The following is a 21,432-nucleotide window of genomic DNA, read 5'->3' on the forward strand; positions in this document are numbered from 1 at the left end:
AAAAAAAAAAAAAAAAAATATATATATATATATACACACACACACACATATATATAGTTCATACGTAGAATACTGGAACCATGTAATAGCTGAGCCTTCCTCTTTCTAACATCAGCAGCTGCTGATGGTCATGGTTTAGATTTGTTTCCATTAGGGGCTGCATAAAGGTGATGTTCTGATTCTCTCATTTCTTTTTCATTTATTAGCTGGCATACTTTATGAAGATAAACTTCCCTCATCAACTATTTATTGATAAAGTTACAAACATTTATCCTGCAGTGCAGCACATATAGAAAAGATAGAACAAATGCTTTTAACCTTATTTATCACTTTGCAAAACAATGTCTTCATCATCCAGCATTCTCCCAAGGACTTATATTATGGAGGTATTTGAGGTGTTTCAGTTTCAGTCTTTTGCAGTTATTGTTTGTTTGTTTGTTTGTTTGTTTGTTTGTTTTTGAGTCTTCCTCTGTCGCCCAGGCTGGAGTGCAGTGGCACAGTTTTGGCCCACGGCAACCTTGGCCTCCCAGGTTCAAACGATTCTCCTGCCTTGGCCTCCCAAGTAGCCGGGGATTACAAGCATGTGCCACCATGCCCTGATAACATTTGTATTTTTTAGCAGAGAGGGCATTTCACCGTGTGGCCAGGCTCTTTCTGAACTCCCGACCTCAAGTGATCCCTCCGCTTAGGCCTCCCAAAGTGCTGGGATTACAGGTGTGAGCCATGGTCCCCTGCCTGCAGTAACTGGTTGTAATGGTGCTTAGATTGTCACACTTCTATGAGGTGGCCCCAGGTGTTTTGATACAGCCCAGGCATCTATTGCTTCCATGCTTAGCTTGCATAATTCTTGTCTTAAACTACAATCAGATGTTTCTCTAAGGATTCCTGATTGTTTTTAGAGGAACATTTTATTTAGTGACCTCAGTCTGGATTCTAGAGAAGACTCACTACTGGATTGATCCTTGTGTATAGAAGTTTTTTCCCCAATGGACAGAATTAGAGAATAAGTGTTTCTTTTAACACTATAGTTTTTCTAATATGCTGGAGACAGCTGGCAGATTTTGGCTGGGGAAGGTAACATGGAAACTCCACTGAGCAGAAGCATCTGATCAAGCCTTTTTTATTTCCTACTGCTTAGTAATGACCTTGACTCATTGCTGTCTCTTGGAAATAAAGATTCATTCTGTCTACTGCCAAAGTTGATTAAAGCCAAAAATCTGGTACATTACATACAATATTTTAAATTATGTCAAAATTATTCATCACGACCCAGGCTTACATTCGGATGGAATCCTAGGAGTAGCTGGAATTTTCCAGAGAAGTGGCATGTGTCTGTGGACGTTCCCATGCATTGTGGACATGTTTCTGAGTATTGACCTTGATGTTGCAGAGCTGACTGGGGCCTTGGAAGAGTGGGCACTGCAGGAGATGGGGGGACTTATCCAGGGTCACTAAGCTTGGGTCTATAAAGATTGGCAATAGGAAATGTCCCCTCCCTACTGGCTGTAACTTGAGACAATAAGAGACAGAGGGTTTCTGGTTTGATTGCTTGTTTTTCCCTTGGAATTCCTATAAGTATTCAGGAATATAAGGTGCAGGGGCTGTTTGGACAATCCAGGTGAGAAGGAGCCCTAGAAGGGTACAAGGTCTGTTTTAAATCATGTTATTGGTTTGTATCATGTTGGGGGGCGGGGTCATGCACATATGTGCAGTTGACTCTGGTTATGCACGGTAGCTGTGTTCTGTAAAGGCACCACGAATGCTGAATTAGCAAATCGTGAGCCATTAGTCCTAGTGGATTACAGGGTGAGGTTCCTGCAAGCCTCCAGTGACACCATCACAGACTGATCACCACATAACCTTGTTTCATGTGTGTTTCTGTTTAAAGACACCTTATTTGATACATGTTGATTCATTAACATTGCACTCATGACCAACAGCACTGTAATTCATGCCTAAGCGAAGCTTCTCTAACAGTTATTTTCTCCGTAAGCCACACCACAGCCTTCTTGCACTTAGAACACTAGACAGCTCTTCAGCACGACAGCTTGGGGCTGTTATAAGCAGGGAAATCACCAACAAAACACTTGTTTACCTTCTGTGAGCTGAAACGAGAAGGCAGAGCATCGCTTGGCCCAACCTCAGCCAGAAACCTGAGTGTGGAGCAACTCGAAACGTACACGGTTCAACTCGAAATGTACACGGTTCTGTCCCTGAAGGACTGCAGAATTACCAAGAGGATTGATTTTGGGGTGCAAATAAATTTTATTGAGTAGGTGAATTCACAAATATGAATCTGCAAATAATGAGGACTGACTATTGATTGATCAATAATTTGATTCCTATCTGTATGCGTATGTAGTTTATAACAGATACGTGTGTGTGTGTGTGTGTGTGTGTAGTGTTTACAACAGATTAATTCCCATGGTTTTGGAAAAACCATACATACCTGCATTCCAGAAAGACTGGAAGGGGCCAGGAGATTTGGAACGAGAAGGCCATGTGTTGTGAAAACAGAGACAAACATGTTATCCTGAGTGCTTGAGGAGAGTTTGCCTCTAAGCGTGTTACTGGGCCTGCCTCTGTACCCTCTCCACTCATGTAACTCCACAACAGCCCGTTTTCACCCTGGGATGCCTCAGGATCCTAAGATGAATCCTAAACCTCCAGAAGCCTTATTCTCTAAGGTCCAAACTCGCGTTAGTCTTACGTATGTGGTATTTGAACTTACGGAAAATGAGGAAGCTCAACTCTGTGACCCTTCTGCATGTGCCAAAACATTCAATGATCATCAATTCCCAAGTCCTTATCTTCCTACTAACATGAAAATTGACTTTTTAAAAAAGCCCACAAAACTCTTAATTATGAGAGAGAGAAGAACCCCCCGTGACGTTTTCGTGCCAGTGCAGGAAGTGCGAGGAGGAACTTGGGACTTCTCGAGCAGTGTCCTGGTGATTCACTCTGCAGGCCCGCCAGGCGGGCTGCTGGTCTGGGCTGCTCTGGGCTGGATGTTGGATAGTGCAGTCGTGGGCGGTGTGTCTGGGCTGGCTGCCCCTCCCTGTCTAATGACCTGTCTCTTGTCTCCCACAGGCAAGGCCCTGGTGGCCGTGGACGCCGGCAACAGCACGGCCCCCCGGCGCTGCGCGTGCACGGCTGGGTACCACTGGAGCCAGGACTGCGAGTGCTGCCGCCGCAACACCGAGTGCGCACCGGGCCTGGGCGCCCAGCACCCGTGTACGGGTTGGATGTGTGCGTCTGTCGGCTCTTGCTGAGCCATGCAAAGCCAGCGTTGAGACAGTCTTGATAATAGCAGCAAGAAAGCTCCAGGGTGCTAGGCAGCCTTGGAGGAACCCGAGGGGTGGGGAAAGGTGGGGGCTGATTTTCCACGAGACGCAGGCCCAGGCAAGACCTGAGAATGAATCCTCCGCTTAGGTTCTTCAAAGGAACTGCGGCAATTTGCCCACACGCTCTGGCCATGGCCAGGGGGCGCTGGGGCTCCTCCATCTGTGGAAACCTGGGATCCCTACTTAGGAGCCAGCAGGATAGTGCAGGGGTGGTTGGACATTTTTAAAGAGTGTGCGCCCATTAGAATTTTGGAAAACCCTGCATCCCCACCCCAGCACGTTTTAAGTTGACATCTAAACATTTTGTTACAAGTTTAAAGAACTGATCAGGACTTAAGTACTAGGGAATTGTAACTGCGATAACACGGAAGAAACGGATCCAGTGGAACGTAAACACTATGGCCATTTGGTACCCACTATGATTCATTTTTAAATGCACTAATCATATTTAACTATTTGACAGTTTACATAATTCCTTTCTCTCCTTTTGTTTCCTATACGTTCTGCCTTCCCCACAGAATTTTGTCCTGATATATTTTTTATGCTTGGAGGGAATTTACTAATCACCTTTTCATATTCAAATATGCACCTATTGAAAAATATGCACCTATCTTGTTTTTTGAAATGGAGTTTCGCTCTTGTCGCCCAGGCTGGAGTGCAATGGCGCGATCTCAGCTCACTGCAACCTCTGCCTCCCAGGTTCAAGCAATTCTTCTGCCTCAGCCTCCTAAATAACTGGGATTACAGTCATGCTCCACCATGCCTGGCTAATTTTGTATTTTTAGTAGAGGCGAGTTTTCTCCATGTTGGTCAGGCTGGTCTCAAACTCCCGACCTCAGGTGATCTGCCCGCCTCAGCCTTCCAAAGTGCTGGGATTATAGGCGTGAGCCACCACACTCGGCTGAAACCTTAATTTTTAAATATTTACTTTGACTCAGGACTAAAAGCATTTCTTCTGGACCAAGTTGTCACTACCTTTATTATTACACAATTGGTCAAAAATGAATATATCCTATTTTGCTGTATTATAATCGTAAAAGTAAAAACCTCCGACCTCCATAATGAATGGGATTTTTTTTCCAATTCATATATTTATGGCTGAACATTACTTATTGCTAAAATGCAACAGCATTCAACATCAATTTTGTTTCTACTTTTTTTATGTATGTAAGTGCTGAGAAATTTGTTCACATAAATAACTGAATGGCAAAGGAAACACTTTGGTTATAGGCGTGTCCCTCAATTTTTTTCAATACCTTCTGATTTATGTGTCCAAGCTCACCTACTGATGTGATATCAGAAGTTATTTTTAATGATCTATCAGTTGATAATTCAATTGTGTCCTCCAATTTTGTTGAAAGTAAAGAAATAGAAATTCTTTTGAGTTGAAAAAGTATTTCTTAGAGTCATTTGCTTTCCTGAGTTCTAGGAAGTATAACAAAAGCAGTTTTTTCCAAGACTTAACAAATGATTATTTATGCCTATTAACCATTCCCTTAGACGCACCTGGTTTTAACCCAAAATACTTGGACAGGGTTGGGAGAATTAAAATACTATCCATTTCAATTCATATCAAGGATAATGTCCATCACAGAGTCTAACTGACACACTCGGTCTTTATTATCAAATGCATTGACTAAACCAGATGTGCTTTCTGTTACAAAAAGTCTAACTTGATTTTTTAATTGTTAAAATAGATCTCCCTATCACAGCCAACTCCCTCTGAATTCTGATTCCAAAATAGAAGAGGCCCAGAGCCTTTCCTCCAGGTTTTCACCAACATGTCACATCAGGGGTTCTATTAGACGTTCTCTCTGCCTTGTACCTTTGGAAATGGGTTCATTTTTGGACAAAATAGGTGGAGGATAGAGGGGAAGGGGTAGATGAATGGAAATTTCACTCCTGCCCCACCCTGCGTAATTTCAATTCAGAACAACTCAGCCTGATCGCAGCTGCCCCATTTCTGTCATCCTGCTTTTGCCCTTGATAGAGCGGGAAAGGTGGGAGGTGTGCCAGGGAGCGCGGGAGCTCTGCCATCACCAGTGTTTCCACTTGTCACTTTGTTCGACATCTCAGAGGTTTGGCAGCATAGCAGCAAACTATGGGGTGGGTAAGAAGTATGCCTTTTGTAAAGTGGGAAAAGTGTGATTATGAAAGGGAGCAAGGAAAGGAGCCTGCAGGATGCTTCTGGCAGGTCAGTGTTACTAAGAGTCATATGGAAGTCAAGCTATGGAAATTAGCACCCTTAACCCTTTGTATGCCTGTTAGCTCCCATGTCTTCGATTTTGAGAGCTTCTCACAACTCTAGATTGTGCTTCTCTTTTCAAAAGCTGTTCAAATTGGCCGGGCGCGGTGGCTCATGCCTGTAATCCCAGCACTTTGGAAGGCCGAGGCGGGCGGATCACGAGGTCAGGAGATTGAGACCATCCTGGCTAACGTGGTGAAACCCTGTCTCTACTAAAAAAATACAAAAAATTAGCCGGGTGTAGTGGTGGGCGCCTGTAGTCCCAGCTACTCGGGAGGCTGAGGCAGGAGAATGGCGTGAACCCGGGAGGCGGAGCTTACAGTGAGCTGAGATTGCACCACTGCACTCCAGCCTGGGTGACAGAGTGAGACTCTGTCTCCAAAAAAAAAAAAAAAAAAAAACTGTTCAAATTCATGTGAGTTATTAGATTTCAAAGCAAATCAAATTGCTAGATGCAGGAGCGGGTACCCTACTTAGCCAGCCAAATTGCAGAAATCAAGAATATACTTTGTACTTGACTTTGGACAAAGAAAATTTAATTCCTTTTTTTAGTGTTTTATTCGTGAAAGTAAATCACAGAAGTGCTACTAATTTCAGGAGTCATTTGTGGCTTGGGCACCAGCCAGTTGCCTGATTATGATATCACATCGCAGCCAGTGTTCTTCCTGGGACTTACCAAAGAATCATCATGCGTGGATTGCAGTAGAGGGAATAGGCATAGGAAACCTGAGACATTTCTTTTGACAGTGTAGTTCATGAGGAATATGAGAGTCAAGTCAGTTTACTAACCAGGATCAACTCCTGCTTTCAATGCTGTCTATTAAGGAAGGAGTCTAACATCCATTGTGCCACTGTGTTTATCAGTAAAGTTTTATTGGAACACACCCTCATCCATTGTTTTTAATGTATTGTTGGACTGCTTTCATGCTATGAGTAGCTGCAGCAGAGACCACAGGCCTGCAAAGCCTAAGATATTTACTGTATGACCCTTTACAGAAAATGTTTGATACCAACCCTTGGTTGCAGGGAAAGAGACCTGTAGGTCTCTTCCTCGTCTTCTTTTTTTAACTGAGAAAACTTTGTTGACACTCAGATACTTGGACTGAGGAGATTAAGCTCATCAGAAGAGGTCAGGACAGTGAGTTTCCCTTCAAAGTAGTGATGGGTCTGCCATTCCTTGCAGACAAAGGCTGGGCTAGCACCTGTAGTCCCAGCTACTCGGGAGGCTGAGGCAGGAGAATGGGGTGAACCCGGGAGGTGGAGCTTGCAGTGAGCTGAGATCACGCCACTGCACTCCAGCCTGGGTGACAGAGCGAGACTCCGTCTCAAAAGAAAAAAAAAAAGCTGTTCAAATTAATGTTTGATTTGAACAGGTACGTAGGTACATAGGTGCGTAGGGGAAAACAAGAGGCAGATAGCAGGAGCAGTCAACACCGGCTCCCAGACTGGGAAACAAAGTATTGGTGACCAGGGAAGTGACTCTGAACAACAAAAGGTCAGGACCAGAGCTAGCCTAACCTGGACATCACATAAGAGTGTTAGTGGTCTGACATCGAGCCAGTTACCTTTCCGAGCGTGGTTCTGTAACTCACTACTGGGGTCAGAACTGCTTTGTGGGCCCAAGCCTGTGGGAGCTGAAGGAATCAGACACGGGAAAGGCACAGGGGTGGGAGGTGAGAGCAGAGAGGGGCAGCGCCTCACCTCCAGTCCTCTGGGGTCTCAGCCTGGATGATCTCTAAATGACCTCGTTTGTTTTGTGTTTGTTCTGTCTGGGTTTTTCGTTTTTGTTTTTTTTTTCACAGTGCAGCTCAACAAGGACACGGTGTGCAAACCTTGCCTTGCAGGCTACTTCTCAGACGCCTTTTCCTCCACGGACAAATGCAGACCCTGGACCAAGTAAGTAACAACAAAGGAGTCAGAAGAGATGGTTGGTTTTTAAACAACTCAACCTCCACTGTCTTGTCTGGGTTGAAAACGGACGGATTCTGTTGGGTTAGGCTTCCTCTTGAAGCCACGTTCAAAATGGAAAAAGTCTGTCAGTTCAACATGGGGAAAATAAACCAGTCAAACTAATTCTTCAGCCCTATGTGTGACAGGAACTTCGTGTGACTTTTTAGATTTGGTAATCTGTGACTTATGGGTGCAGCTTTTTCTAACCTTGTTTGGTTGAAAATGATTTATAACATTTATTCATTGGTCATGCCTACTTCTCCCAACTTCCCAACATCACTGATTTATTCATCCAGATATTTGTGTGTGTGTATGTGCGTGTATGTGTACATACATATAGAAGTCTCCTGTTTATATAAACATTTGCACACTGTAAACATCTTGGGTTTTTTTTTTTTCACATATTATATCCTGAAGCTTTTTCTATATTAGTTCACCAGTTCATGATTTTCATGGCTTTTCACAGCTGCATAGTATTTCATTGTAGAGATGAACTGTAAGTTATGTAATAAGTTCTTTATTGATAGTCACTTAGGTTGTTCCCAGTCTTTTACAGTAATACGTAATTTTGTGATGAAGAATCTCATCTATGTATGATTTCTCACGTATGTGAGTGTATCTATAGTGGAATTCGTGGGTGCTTTCATCTCATGCTTGTTGTTGAATACTAATAATCAATGTAATGATTCTTTCAGTTCCCTGTATATTCCTTATGAAATGTTTATTTTCTGCCAGGCGTGGTGGCACATGCCTGTAATCCCAGCTACTCAGGAGGCTGAGGCAGGAGGATTGCTTGAGCCCAAGAGTTTGAGAACAGCCTGGGCAACATAGCAAGACCCTATCTCACATTTTTAAACAGCGAAAATTAAATTAAAATACATAAATAAATGTTTATTTTCTGATTCACTTATCCAAATTTTATGTTCAAGAGGATTTTCTGTGTTTTTCAAAAAAAACAATCAGCAAAAGTATATCACTTAACCATGTAATTGAAGCTATTGGAATATACTTTTTTTTTGCTTGAGACATGATTTTGCTCTGTTGCCCAGGCTGAAGTGCAGTGGTACAAACATGGCTTCCTGCAGCTTCAACCTCCTGGGCTCAAGCAGTCCTCCTGCCTTTGCCTCCCCAGTAGCTGAGACCCCAGGCACGTACATCATACCCAGCTAATTTTTAAATTTTTTGTAGAGACAGGGTTTCACCATGTTGCCCAGGCTAGCCTCTTATTCCTGGGCTCAAGCAATCTTCTTGCTTCAGCCTTCCAAAGTGCTAGGATGATAGGCCTGAGCCACCGGGCACAGCCAGAATATTCTTTCCTGAAGACTCTGCTCTGCTGCTTTGCTGACCACACTCTCAGAGTAGCTGTCAGAGAACACAGGCAGCATTTGCTTTTGCTTATTTCTTTGTCCCACCTTGTGATGTTCTCCTCCCTGTAGAAGGCACGGAGGATTCAAATGTCCAAGACGGCATGGGTTCCTCTCCTGAAGGAGCTGGCCATCTGGGAGAGCCTTGCATTTGTTCATTTTTTAAAAAACAAGCATATAAAACCAAAGCGCTGAACTGCCTTCCCCTCCCCCCCACTCCCCCGCCCACAGCTGTACCTCCCTTGGAAAGACAGTAGAACATCATGGGACAGAGAAATCCGATGTGGTTTGCAGTTCTTCTCTGCCATCTAGAAAACCACCAAATGGTATGTTTATAAAGAGCCTGTTGGTTGATAGATGTGCCCCGGGGTAGTCAGATCATTTAGATCCCTCTCAGATGGCACATGGGTCTGCAGGCATCCTCTCCCCCTTTATTTCATCCTGTGCACGGTCAGCTCAATGTTTCATTTTAATCAGTAGTTTAATTCCAGGTATGTTATTTCCTTGATAATTTTCTACACTGGATTGGGGGTAACTAATCATGTTTTAATATGCATAAAAAGAAAATAGAGCTGCAAACATAAAATGCTCAGACACGGTGGGATGATGGTGGTCACAAGTGTCTGTGAGGAGATTTTGGTCATCTCCCAAAATTGTTAGGATCTTGCTATCATCTATGGAACGTGTTGCAGATTAAATTAATTTTTTTTTTTTTTTTTTTTTTTTGTGACGGAGTCTTGCTGTGTCGCCCAGGCGGGAGTGCAGTGGCATGATAACGGCTCACTGCAACCTCCAACTCCTGAGTTCAAGCGATTGTCCTGCCTCAGCCTCCTGAGTAGCTGGGATTACAGGCGCACACCACCATGCCCAGCTAATTTTTGTATTTTTAGTAGAGATGGGGTTTCACGATGTTGTCCAGGCTGGTCTCAAACTCCTGGCCTCAGGTAATCCGCCCGCCTTGGACTCCCAAAGTGCTAGGATTACAGGAGTGAGCCACTGCACATGGCCACATTAAATTAGTCTTAAGTAGAGTTTCAGATTGCCAGAAAGTTGGTGGTGGAGGCTGGTTACCTGGTGAACAGCACAGTGTGGAGGTGCGGGTCCAGATATCGGAAGAGATGGCTTAAGTGGCAAGGAGACCTTTCGGATGAGGAAAGAGAACAATAGGCCACAGAATAACCGGGTTAACAGGCTTTGACCAAGAAATCAGGGGTTTGCCCTTGACATTTTGGGAAACAGGAAGACATTAAAGCATTCTGGATGTGGAGTTACACAATCAGAGCAAACTTTTTAAAGACCATTTGGCAGATAATATTAAATATAACTGAAGGAATAAAAGTTATTTTAAAAGAGAAGGAGAGGAAAAGTAGGAGTCCAGGAAACCAGGTCAAGTAAATCAAGAGTTTTAAACAAGGATTCTAGCAATGAAGTGATCAGGGAGGGATGAAGAAAATGGTTGGGTCCACATGGTGTTGGGGATGAAAATTCCAGAAATATTTCACAGGATGGCTGTGGTTCTGTTCTCATGACCGGCAAAGCCCTGGTGCTCTGTTGCTATTAGGAAAGAGATAGAAGAAACTCCTTTTGTCTGCAGAGGTCATTCATCTGGGGATACTGAAGGGTTCTGGAGGTTAGCCAGAATGAGACTGGGTGGTGTGGTGAGCATGATTAGAGATGTTCTAAGGTAGAAACACCGTAATGGCCCTGGGCTGCTCTCCCGTAGAGTGAAACCGGACTGAGCCAGGCTGGCTAAGATTGTGGATCTCACCCTTCAGAATGTGAGCGCTCATGGACAAAGGACAGCCAGGGGTGGGGACTCTCACTTCTGCTATCCCAAACCAACATTTTTCATTCTGAGGTTTGATTTACCAGGATTTGTTTTTCAACTGCATAACATTAAAGAATCTTTAATACCATATTTCTCATTTTCTTTCAATACAGAACCCCAGGTTTACTTGCCCGGTTTGATCATTCTGCTTCTCTTCACGTCTGTGGCCCTCATGGCTGCCATCGTCTTTGGCGTTTGCTATAGGAAAAAAGGGAAAGCACTCACAGGTATTGAGTCTATGGTGCTTTTTGCAAATTAATCTTAAAAGAGATAGATTTCTAGGTAAATGCTTTGGAAGTTGAGTAGATTGTCCACTTGCTGCCTATGGTGATCTGCTTAAACTAAAGCAGAACATGTTTTATCATTCTCTGACAAAAAGAAACAGAACTCCAAAAACCTGAAAAAGCCAATATTCTGCCTAGTTATATATAAGGGAACAAGAATACTCTGGCATTCAGGAAACTGATGACTTGTAAGCTCCATGTTTAAGTTGTATAGACTGTACAGCATCACATATACAGCAGCTTGCATTTATCCTAGAATACATCAATTTTTAATGCGTGCATTTAAAATATACATAAAATATTTAGATGAGCGGTAGGGGGGAATTCCTGACTGGAGTGTTACTTTGAAATAAGAACCTCCACCAGGTGCGGTGGCTCACACCTGTAATCCCAGCACTTTGAGAGGCCAAGGCAGGTGGATTACCTGAGGTCAAGAGTTCGAGACCAGCCTGGCCAACATGGTGAAACCCCATCTCTACTAAAAATACAAAATTAACCAGACATGGCGGCACATGCCTGTAATCCTAGCTACTTGAGAAGCTGAGGTAGGAAGATCGCTTGAACCCAGGAGGCAGAGGTTGCAATGAGCCAAGATCATGCCATTGCACTCCAGCCTGAACAAGAATGGAACTTCATCTCAAACAAACAAACAAAAAAGAACCTCAGATTATGAAAATAAGTTATATTGAATAAAATTTAGGTGCTTATTCTTAGAATAGACAGCCAAGTCTTATCCTGTTTCTTGGGAATAATTTTCCCACACAAATTTGTTAGCGTCTTTAAATATCACGCCATGTTTAACTTTTAGACTACAAAGCTAAAATGTGTAATTTTATGAAAGGATTCAAGACTTCATTAGATTTCCTAAGAATATCTCTTAATCCTTTAATATTCAAGTCATTCTCTTTTGACTTGAATATTAAAAACCTAATGTTTCACGATCCTTTTCCGTTTTCAGTTGCTCTTTTATTTATTTATTTATTTACTTACTTACTTATTTATTTTTTAGACAGAGTCTCGCTATGTTGCCTAGGCTGGAGTATAATGGCACGATCTTGACTGACGGCAGCCTCCACCTCCCAGGTTCAAGTGATTCTCCTGCCTCAGCCTCCCGAGCTGGGATTACAGGCATTTGCCACCATGCCCAGCTAATTTTTGTATTTTTAGTAGAGATGGGGTTTGACCATGTTGGCCAGGCTGGTCTAGAACTGCCAACCTCAGGTGGTCCACCCGCCTCAGCCTCCCAAAGTGCTGGGATTACAGGCATGAGCCACAGTGCCTGGCCCAGTTGATTGCTTATTTATATGGCCCACTTTGCCTTGCTGTGATTTGATCAGTTCTCCCACATCACACCCTTGGACTTCATGAGACCCTGCATATCTAGCTGCTTCTCTAACCATTACATTGCCAAATGAAACACTAGACAATCAGAAGACTAATTAAAGAAGAAAGATAGAGATTTCTGATGCCAGTGTTAAGCAGTGAGCAATGTTTGAGTGGTGAACTTTTGTTTTTTTGGGACGGAGTCTTGCTCTGTCACCCAGGCTAGAGTGCAGTGGTGTGATCTCAGCTCACCTGCAACCTCCGCCTCCCGGGATGAAGCGATTCTCGTGCCTCAGCCTCCTGAGTACCTGGGATTACAGGCATTTGCCACCACACCCGGCTAATTTTTGCATTTTTAGTAGAGATGGGGTTCCACCATGTTGGTCAGGCTGGTCTCAAACTCCTGACCTCGTGATCCACCCGCCTCGGCCTCCCAAAGTGCTGGGATTACAGGCATGAGCCACCACACCCAGCCGAGTGGTGACCATTTTTTAAAGAGTCTGTTCATTGTTGAATGCTTTTATTTAGTGCAACTTCACCTCCTTAACAACATCATTACTGGGAATTTGGATAATGCATGTTCAGATGATGAAGGTCACTTGTAGTCATGTTTATGTGGGATAAACAGACTTCCTGATGTTTGGTTCTTTAGGTTTTTCTTTTTGATACTATTTTACTGCCATATGGGCCTACCGTTTACTGAACTGGATGTCATGACTGTTAGCTCTCTCTTCATCCATTCATCCTTACATGTTTATTGATCATCAGGGACTGGACTGGCACTGGGGTCTCAATATCCAGCAACACAGACACACAGCCAGTGCCCTCCTGGAGGAAGCATCTTAGTGGGCAGGGTAGGCGTTAAGCCCACGGAGGGAAGCCGAGTGTGCAAGGGAAGGTGCTGAGCACCAGGTAGCAGATGACAGAAGGTCAGCCCATCCCTGAGGCCAGCCAGGGCCTCCCAGAGGAGGAAATGTGTGAGTTAAGATCTGAAAGACAAGTCAGAATTCGCTAGCCAAGAGACATCAGAAGAACCACAGGCATTCTATCCTGAGAGCTGCATGATGAGGGGAGCACGGTGCATTAGCAGGCTGGAAGGAGCTAGTGGCACTGTAGCACAAAGTCAGGGACCAAGTGGAAGACAAGGTTAGAGAGGAGGGCACGGCCAGACCATGTAGCCCTGCAGGGCTGCTGAAGGAGTTTGCTCCTTGTCCTTAGCAAAAGGGACCAAGGGCGGCCCTCTGGCTTTAGAGTAGCAAACAAATGTGTGGTACAGTGAGCGTAGATGCAGGCGCACCAGTTAGGAAGCTGTTTGCAGTTGTCCAGGGCAGAGGTGATCATGGCAGGTCTGCATGTTTACCAGCTCCATGGACAGGTATTTATTTTTAGTGCCATTTGTGATTGTCTAGACTGATTTCTCCAAGGAAACAGCTGCAATTGTCCTTTTTTTTTTTTTTTTTTTTTTTGGCGGGGTGGCGGGGGAGGGCGGGTAAGTTTACCTTGATATATAATTTCAAAGTGATAGAAAAGAAGCAAGAATAATGATGATGATAGTAATAGCTGACATATATTAAATATTTAATATGTGCCGATATGACTACATATATTTTGCATGTACTAAGTACATCTTCACAACAGCACCATGAGGCAGGCACTATTATTTCCCCTATTTTATGATGAGACTGCTGGGCGCCACCCCTGGCATGCTTAAGTGCTCATTAGCTATTATACTGAACTGTGATGATCTTCCCATGGTGAATTTGACAACTCCTAACTTTAGTCAGTTTTTGTTGTTGTTGTTGTTGTTGTTGCTTTTTGAGACAGGGTCTCACTTTGTCACCCAGGCAGGACTGCAGTGGCACAAGTGCAGCTCTCTGCAGCCTCGACCGCCCTCCTGGGCTCAAACAATCCTCCCACCTCAGCCCCCAATTAGCTGGGACCATAGGCACGCACCACCATGCCCGGCTAATTTTTGTATTTTTTATAGAGATGGGGTTTCACCGTGTTGCCCAAGCTGGTCTCAAACTTCTGAGCTGAAGCAGTCCGCCCACCTCAGCCTCCCAAAGTGCTGGGATTACAGGTGTAAGCCACCGGGTCCAGTCCTAACTTTAGTCTTTATAGTGAGCCCAACATTAAATGTTCATTAGAAGTAGGATAAAATTGTATCTTTGCATAATATAAATTCATAGATTTCTTAAAATTCATAAAATTTAACCTTTTAGGTTTCATCACTTCTGTAAGAGTGAGTGGAGATGTAGTTTTTGAACATATTCTTCTTTCTTCTGAGAAGCAGCCAGATATAGTGGAAAAGGTCTTGGGGCCTGCTGGTCTCAGTGGGTCTGTCACCTAGCTTGCTGTGCTTGCCTCACTTTTATAGTACATTCAAGCTAGTTTACTGGAAAAATCAGTCTCCTAGACATGTTTTCTTTGGTTCTTCTATGATGTCTAACTTAGTCCCTCATAGCCAAAGAAAACTTGTTAAGAGACTGAGAATGTCTATAGTCATAGCAGCAGCTCTGACAGCCCCCAAATGTGCCCAGAGGTAGTCACTGAAACATTGGTGGATCATGTTTTGCTTTGCATAGAACAGGAAGTTCTGTTTTTGATAGGAGTAAGATGGCTTCACAGCCTTTTTTTTTATTATTTTTTGTTTTTTTTTGAGACCGAGTTTCGCTCTGTCGCCAAGGTTGGAGTGCAGTGGCACCATCTCAGCTCACTGCAGCCTCCGCCTCCCAGGTTCAAGCAATTCTCCTGCTTCAGCCTCCCGAGTAGCTGGGATTACAGGCAAGTGCCACCATGCCTGGCTAATTTTTGTATTTTTAGTAGAGATGTGGTTTCACCATGTTGACCAGGCTAGTCATGAACTCCTGACCTCAAGTGATCCACCCGCCTTGGCCTCCCAAAGTGCTGGCATTACAGGTGTGAGCCACCGCGCCTGGCCCTTCATAGCCTTTAAATCAGTTGATTTACTTTTAAATGCTTTCACTCCCAGGAGCGCTCACTGAAAGACTTGCAGTGGACTCTGTTGAAAGATAATATTGAACTGACCTAGTGGTCATAATACTGAGCCTGATATAGAAAGAAAAATTTAGAATGATTGCACTTATATGTGTAGTATTCCCCAAAAGTCAAATATACAGAGATATAGAATAAAACAATGCTTATCAGAGGCAGGGGGAAAGAAAATGGGGAGATGTGGGTCAAAGGATACAAAGTAGCAGATATGCAGGATGAAGAAAGTTGTCCTGGAATCTAATGTACGGATGGGGACTGTAGTTAATCATGTTGTATCATATTCAAGATTTTTGCTAAATTTGTAGATTTTAGCGGATCTTGCCACACACACATAAAAATGGGTAGCTAAGTGAGATGATGGCTATGTTAATTTGCTTCACTATAGTAACCATTTTACTATCTATATTTGTCCTATAACATGTTGTATACCTTAAATATACATAATAACCTTTATTTAAAAGAAAAGAAGTGGGAAATAATAACTTGAAGTCCTTATCCTTGCTTTGTGTTTTCTAGCTAATTTGTGGCACTGGATGAATGAGGCTTGTGGCCGCCTAAGTGGAGATAAGGTAGAGTGAACAGTTGTTGGTGCCTCTGTTAAGTACATTCAACAGGCTGGTAGAGCCATCCTAGTCAAATATTGAGCCCCCCACCCCCCTTTCTTTTGAGACGGAGTCTTACTCTGTGCCCCAGGCTGGAGTGTAGGGGTGCAATCTCTGCTCACAGCAACCTTCGCCTCCCAGGTTCAAGTGATTCTCCTGCCTCAGCCTCCCGAGCAGCTGGGATTACAGGTGCCCACTACCACACCTGGCTAATTTTTTTGTGTTTTTAATAGAGACAGGGTTTCACCGTGTTGGCCACGCTGGTCTCGAACTTCTGGCCTCAAGTGATCTACCTGCCTTGGCCTCCCAAAGTGCTGGGATTATAAGTGTGAGCCACCGCGCCAGGCCTGAGCCTCTTTGCTTAAGGGGCATTTCCAGGTGCAGTGACCAAACCTCAAATTCCAGGATGGATCCCTGCAGAGCAGCCCAAAGCCCAAGTCCAGGCTCATTCTAGATGCCTGTTTTCTTTGTCTTTGTTTCCACTTCTCTCATCTCTGTGTTCATGTTATTTTTTTTAGTACCAGTCTTGATTGTCTGGTATAGATTCCTGAAAAGGATGAATTGCAACTTTCCTTGACTCTCTAGTTATTCTGGTAACATTTTATGTTGACACAATTCAAAATTATAGGAAAGTAGTAGAAAAGGACAAAGACCTTCCATATACCCTACACATAGGCCCACCAGTTCCTATTTTCTCTTATTGCTTTGTGATTTGCTTACCCTCTGTATGTGTGTATATGAACACAGGTATGTTTTCTTCTCAAACCATTTTAGAGTGAATGGCAGACCGTGTGCCCCATATACTTAAATATTTCAGTGTGTATGCAGCCATAAAATAGGATGAGTTCGTGTCCTTTGTAGGGACATGGATGCAGCTGGAAACCATCATTCTCAGCAAACTATGGCAAGAACAGAAAATCACATACCACATGTTCTCACTCATAGGTGGGAACTGAACAATGAGATCACTTGGACACAGGAAGGGGAACATCACACACCAGGGCCTATTGTCGGGAGGGGTAGTGGGGAGGGATAGCATTAGGAGATATACCTAATGTAAATGACGAGTTAATGGGTGCAGCACACCAACATGGCACATGTATACATATGTAACAAACCTGCACGTTGTGCACATGTACCCTAGAACTTAAAGTATAATTAAAAAAAAAAAAAAAAGAACAAGGACATTCTCATATATAACCATAGTACATGTATCAGGAAATTTAACAGTGGTATAATACTATTATTCAACCCACATTTGATATTACATTTTCATTAATCATTTCATTATATCCTTTAGATCTTTCTTTCTTTTCTTTTTTTCTGAGACAGAGTCTCACTCTGTCATCCAGGCTTGAGTGCAATGGCGCAATCTTGGCTCACTGCAACCTCCGCCTCCCAGGTTCAAGCGATTCTTCTACCTCAGCCTCCTGAGTAGCTGGGATTACAGGCGCGCGCCACCATGCCCAACTAATTTTTGTATTTTTAATAGAGATGGGGTTTCACTGTGTTGCCCAGGCTGGTCTTGAACTCCTGAACTCAGGTGATCCACCCACCTTGGCCTCCCAAAATGTTGGGATTACAGGCATGAGCCATCGTGCCCAGTTAGATCTACTTTCTTTGATATAAAATGTATACATTTGAGAGCATAAGCTCAAACTGATTTCTTCAATTCCAGGCCAACACAACATTCATTCATTCTGGTCTTTTGCTTTCCCATATTTGAATCTTTCTTTCCCCAGCTGTATGAAACCTGGCTCCTATTATTCTCAATATATTTCCTCATTTGCTCAATTCTAGAATACACAGCAAGTAGTTTCAGAATTACTAGAGCATACCACAGTGATACACAGAGTTGCTAACTCGAGTTCAATATTTGTTTACAGTTGTTTTTGGGTTTTGTATTTAGATTGAGAATATGTCATCAGAATACTGTGCTCAAAAGTCATTTGGCTTAGCTCCTCTCCTTGCTCAGGTGTGAACATGCTTTTCATCCGAGATGCAGCTAGATTCATTTGTTTCTAGTTGTATTCCATTCTAGAGTTCTCCTGCACTCGGTAATTTTGAATAACACAAAGTGCCATGGTCAGGATACCATCTGTACTTGTTATGGTGGAAATAATCAGTGTAAACACCGTTTTCAGCAATGTTTAGCTAAACTTATCCTAATAACTCTGGGTGGTAATGCCTCTGCCTTCTGAATGTAAATCGGCAGGAGTCCTCAGGCGACAGTTGTGTCAGTCCACACACGGCAGCCTTTGGTCAGCAGGGAGTGTGTGAAGGTGTCTTACTGCTGACTCTGGAGAAGAAGACATTTCCAGAAGATATGTGCTACCCAGATCAAGGTGGTGTCTGTCAGGGCACGTGTGTAGGAAGTGGTCCCTACGCACAAGGCGAAGATGCCAGGATACTCTCATTGGTCAGCGAGACCGAGATAGAGGAAGACTGCTTCAGACAGATGCCCACGGAAGATGAATACATGGACAGGCCCTCCCAGCCCGCAGACCGTTTACTGTTCCTCCCTGAGCCTGGAAGCAAATCCACACCTCCTTTCTCTGAACCCCTGGAGGTAGGGGAGAATGACAGTTTAAGCCAGTGCTTCACAGGGACACAGAGCACAGTGGGTTCAGAAAGCTGCAGCTGCACTGAGCCCCTGTGCGGGACTGATTGGATTCCCATGTCCTCTGAAAACTACTTACAAAAAGAGGTGGACGGTGGCCATTGCCCGCACTGGGCAGCCAGTCCCAGCCCTAACTGGGCAGATGTCTGCACACGCTGCCGGAATCCTCCTGGGGAGGACTGTGAACCCCTCGTGGGTTCCCCGAAACGTGGACCCTTGCCCCAGTGTGCCTATGGCATGGGCCTTCCCCATGAAGAAGCAGCCGGCAGGACAGAGGCCAGAGACCAGCCCGAGAACGGGACTGATGGGAGGCTCCCAAGCTCGGCAAGGGCAGGCACCGGGTCTGGAAGCTCCCCTGGTGGCCAGGCCCCTGCATCTGGTAAGTGACTTCCCGGTCTCTCACTTCTGAGCAGAAGGGCCAGTTCTTGGCACAGGGTTTGGGGGCAGGTATTACAGACCATTTAGGAAGGAGGAAGCTACTGGGAAAACCTCAGCTTGCGCTTTTTCTCTTAATAAGCATTTTTACAGGATGGCTTTGGATTCAGTTCACGCGTTTGGTTATACATTGTGCGCAGCACCGTGTGGCTTCATCGTCTACCTCTGGGGCAGTTTCTGCATCCATACATGTCCCATACCCTTTCGCATTCAGGCTTTTCATGATAGGATAAGATCTCAACCCCCAGCACTGACCCCTGAAAGACAAACTCAACATCGGTCTCAGGACTGGCTGAGCCAAGGCATTCCCTCAGATTTCTGCTTTTTGGTTTTTGTTTTCAAAGTACCTTAGGCCTCTTAAATCTCCCCCAAGAAAGCTCTTATAAATTTTACGGGGACACACAAAATTGTTTAGTTAATCCTTAATTAATTAATATTTATTGTGAATAATGTGTTGATTCTATACCAAATTAATGATACAGTAAAACTGTCTATTAAAAAGTTTCATGAGAAAGGCCCCTTTTATAACTACAATGTGTCATATATTTATGGAACCAGGCGGATAATTTTAACAATTTAACATCATTATGAAGATGTATCACTGCAACACTGCCTGAGCATGAACAACCTACCAATTATAATATTATAACTTTTTTCCATGAGGGTAAAACACCGTCTGTTTTATTGTGTAGTTACAAAGGACTTTGCAGCTGATAGTGAGGGCTCTGGCTCTGAGAATTATCTGTCATTTGAAGGGTCAGTGCTCTCTTTAAGAATCTTCCGAAAGCTATAGATACTCCCTCCAGAAAAACGAATATATGGATGTATACTATTTAAGGGGCTTCACAGAATCCTCCAACTCATGATTTTCAAAAGGCCCATTCATAGGCCACCCTTCTCCAGAGATGTTTTTTCTTCTCTGCTTCTTTATTTAGACTGCAAGTGGTGCTAGCAGCCGGTCTTTGAATTGTTTTATAACCCTGAGGTAGCTAGATCTGTGCCTTAAACACAGAGACTGTTTTGCCTTGTGGTAATGATGGTTCCTGGCTTTAATCTGTTCCTCAAGCTTGTGGTTTTGCTGCAGCTACATAGATTGACTGATGTATAAATTCAGTAATAGTAATTCTCAGTCAAACGGAAAGGAGGAGATATGTTTGGGGATATTTTTCAAAGAACTGGTATGTTTTCTTCTCAGATCTCAGAATTATTATTATTATTTTAAGATTGTAAGGAATCTCCATGACTGGGCTTTGCTGTTCGTTTGCATTGATTGATTGATTGATTTAGAGACCAAGTCTCACTCTGTCACCCAGGCTGGAGTACAATGGCACGATCTCGGCTCATTGCAACCTCCACCTCCCAGGTTCAAGCAGTTCTCCTGCCTCAGCCTCCCGAGTAGCTGGGACTATAGGTGCACGCCACCACACCCAGCTAATTTCTGTATTTTCAGTAAAGATGGGTTTTTTCCATGTTGGCCAGGCTGGTCTCAAACTCCTGACCTCAGGTGATCCACTTGCCTCAGCCTCCCAAAGTGCTGGGATTGCAGGCGTGAGCCACTGCGCCTGGCCCGTTCTATTTCTTTTCTCTCTGTTTATTGTCTTCCCCCAGGTTGTGGAGACAGACAGGACCCTGGGCTGTGGGGAGTGAGAAAGCTGACGTTCTGTCTCTGGCAGCAGCCAGGTCCTGGCCGCACTGTCAGGGGCAGACCGGTTTTTCAGTGGGTGACACCAGGAAGATGACGTTGCCACTGTGTGAAAATCAGCAGCAGTTCTTGGAAGAAGTGTTGGCCAGATTTAAAGAGAGAGAGAGATACATGGATCTTTTAATGCCATAAAACAAAAAGCCCGACCTTTGCTCTCCTGTAAGAGTCATAACAGTAGCCTAGTCTGTTTTTCATCATCTTTTATTTCTCTAGCACTAAACCATCTAGGGATGGAGGAAAGGAATAAAAAGTGTGTCATCAACTAAGTGGTGTTAATTTGCAAAAGTTTACACTGCTTTTCTGTCTTCATCTGGTGCTTAGCCATGCAAAACATCCGTAGAGTCTGCCCGTGGTCGACGCCAGCAAGCGGTCCAAATTAATTTTCGCCTGAGGAGAGGCAGCAGCCAGATTGATTTTGGAGGCTGTGCTATTCTCTCCACAATTACTTCTCCATGAACAGGCCTTATGGTTTCTGGTCAAAATAGTACTTTCTCATTCTTGTTTTTGTAGTTTTTAAAAATGTCACAATTTACGTTCTATAAAATGCGTGAAAGAGGATGGAGCTTAGGTGAGCAGTCCCACAGAGGCCTTATCCTGTGGTCCCCTCAGAGCCCCTGTGCTCTCAGGACTCTTGCTGATGTGGCATTTTAAAGGGTTTTTTTGATTTTATATGAGAGTATTTTTTGTTTGTTTTACTTACAATCACATCAAACTGTTTCT

The 21,432-nt window shown here is 43.9% G+C and overlaps 1 protein-coding gene across 1 annotated transcript in view; it reads left to right on the forward strand.

The window, feature by feature from the left end:
- Positions 1 to 21,432, forward strand: part of TNFRSF11A (TNF receptor superfamily member 11a) — a 62,558-nt gene that overhangs the window by 27,491 nt on the left and 13,635 nt on the right. Inside the window, exons 5-10 of the mRNA XM_017867120.1 lie at positions 3,091 to 3,234; positions 7,392 to 7,485; positions 9,135 to 9,229; positions 10,845 to 10,958; positions 15,870 to 15,922; positions 18,171 to 18,954. Of these exons, the coding sequence (XP_017722609.1) occupies positions 3,091 to 3,234; positions 7,392 to 7,485; positions 9,135 to 9,229; positions 10,845 to 10,958; positions 15,870 to 15,922; positions 18,171 to 18,954 (1,284 nt within the window). The remainder of the gene's footprint in view (positions 1 to 3,090; positions 3,235 to 7,391; positions 7,486 to 9,134; positions 9,230 to 10,844; positions 10,959 to 15,869; positions 15,923 to 18,170; positions 18,955 to 21,432) is intronic.

The sequence above is a fragment of the Rhinopithecus bieti genome, unplaced genomic scaffold, assembly GCF_001698545.2.
Source record: "Rhinopithecus bieti isolate Rb0 unplaced genomic scaffold, ASM169854v2 scaffold_2554, whole genome shotgun sequence".
Taxonomy (NCBI): Eukaryota; Metazoa; Chordata; class Mammalia; order Primates; family Cercopithecidae; genus Rhinopithecus; species Rhinopithecus bieti.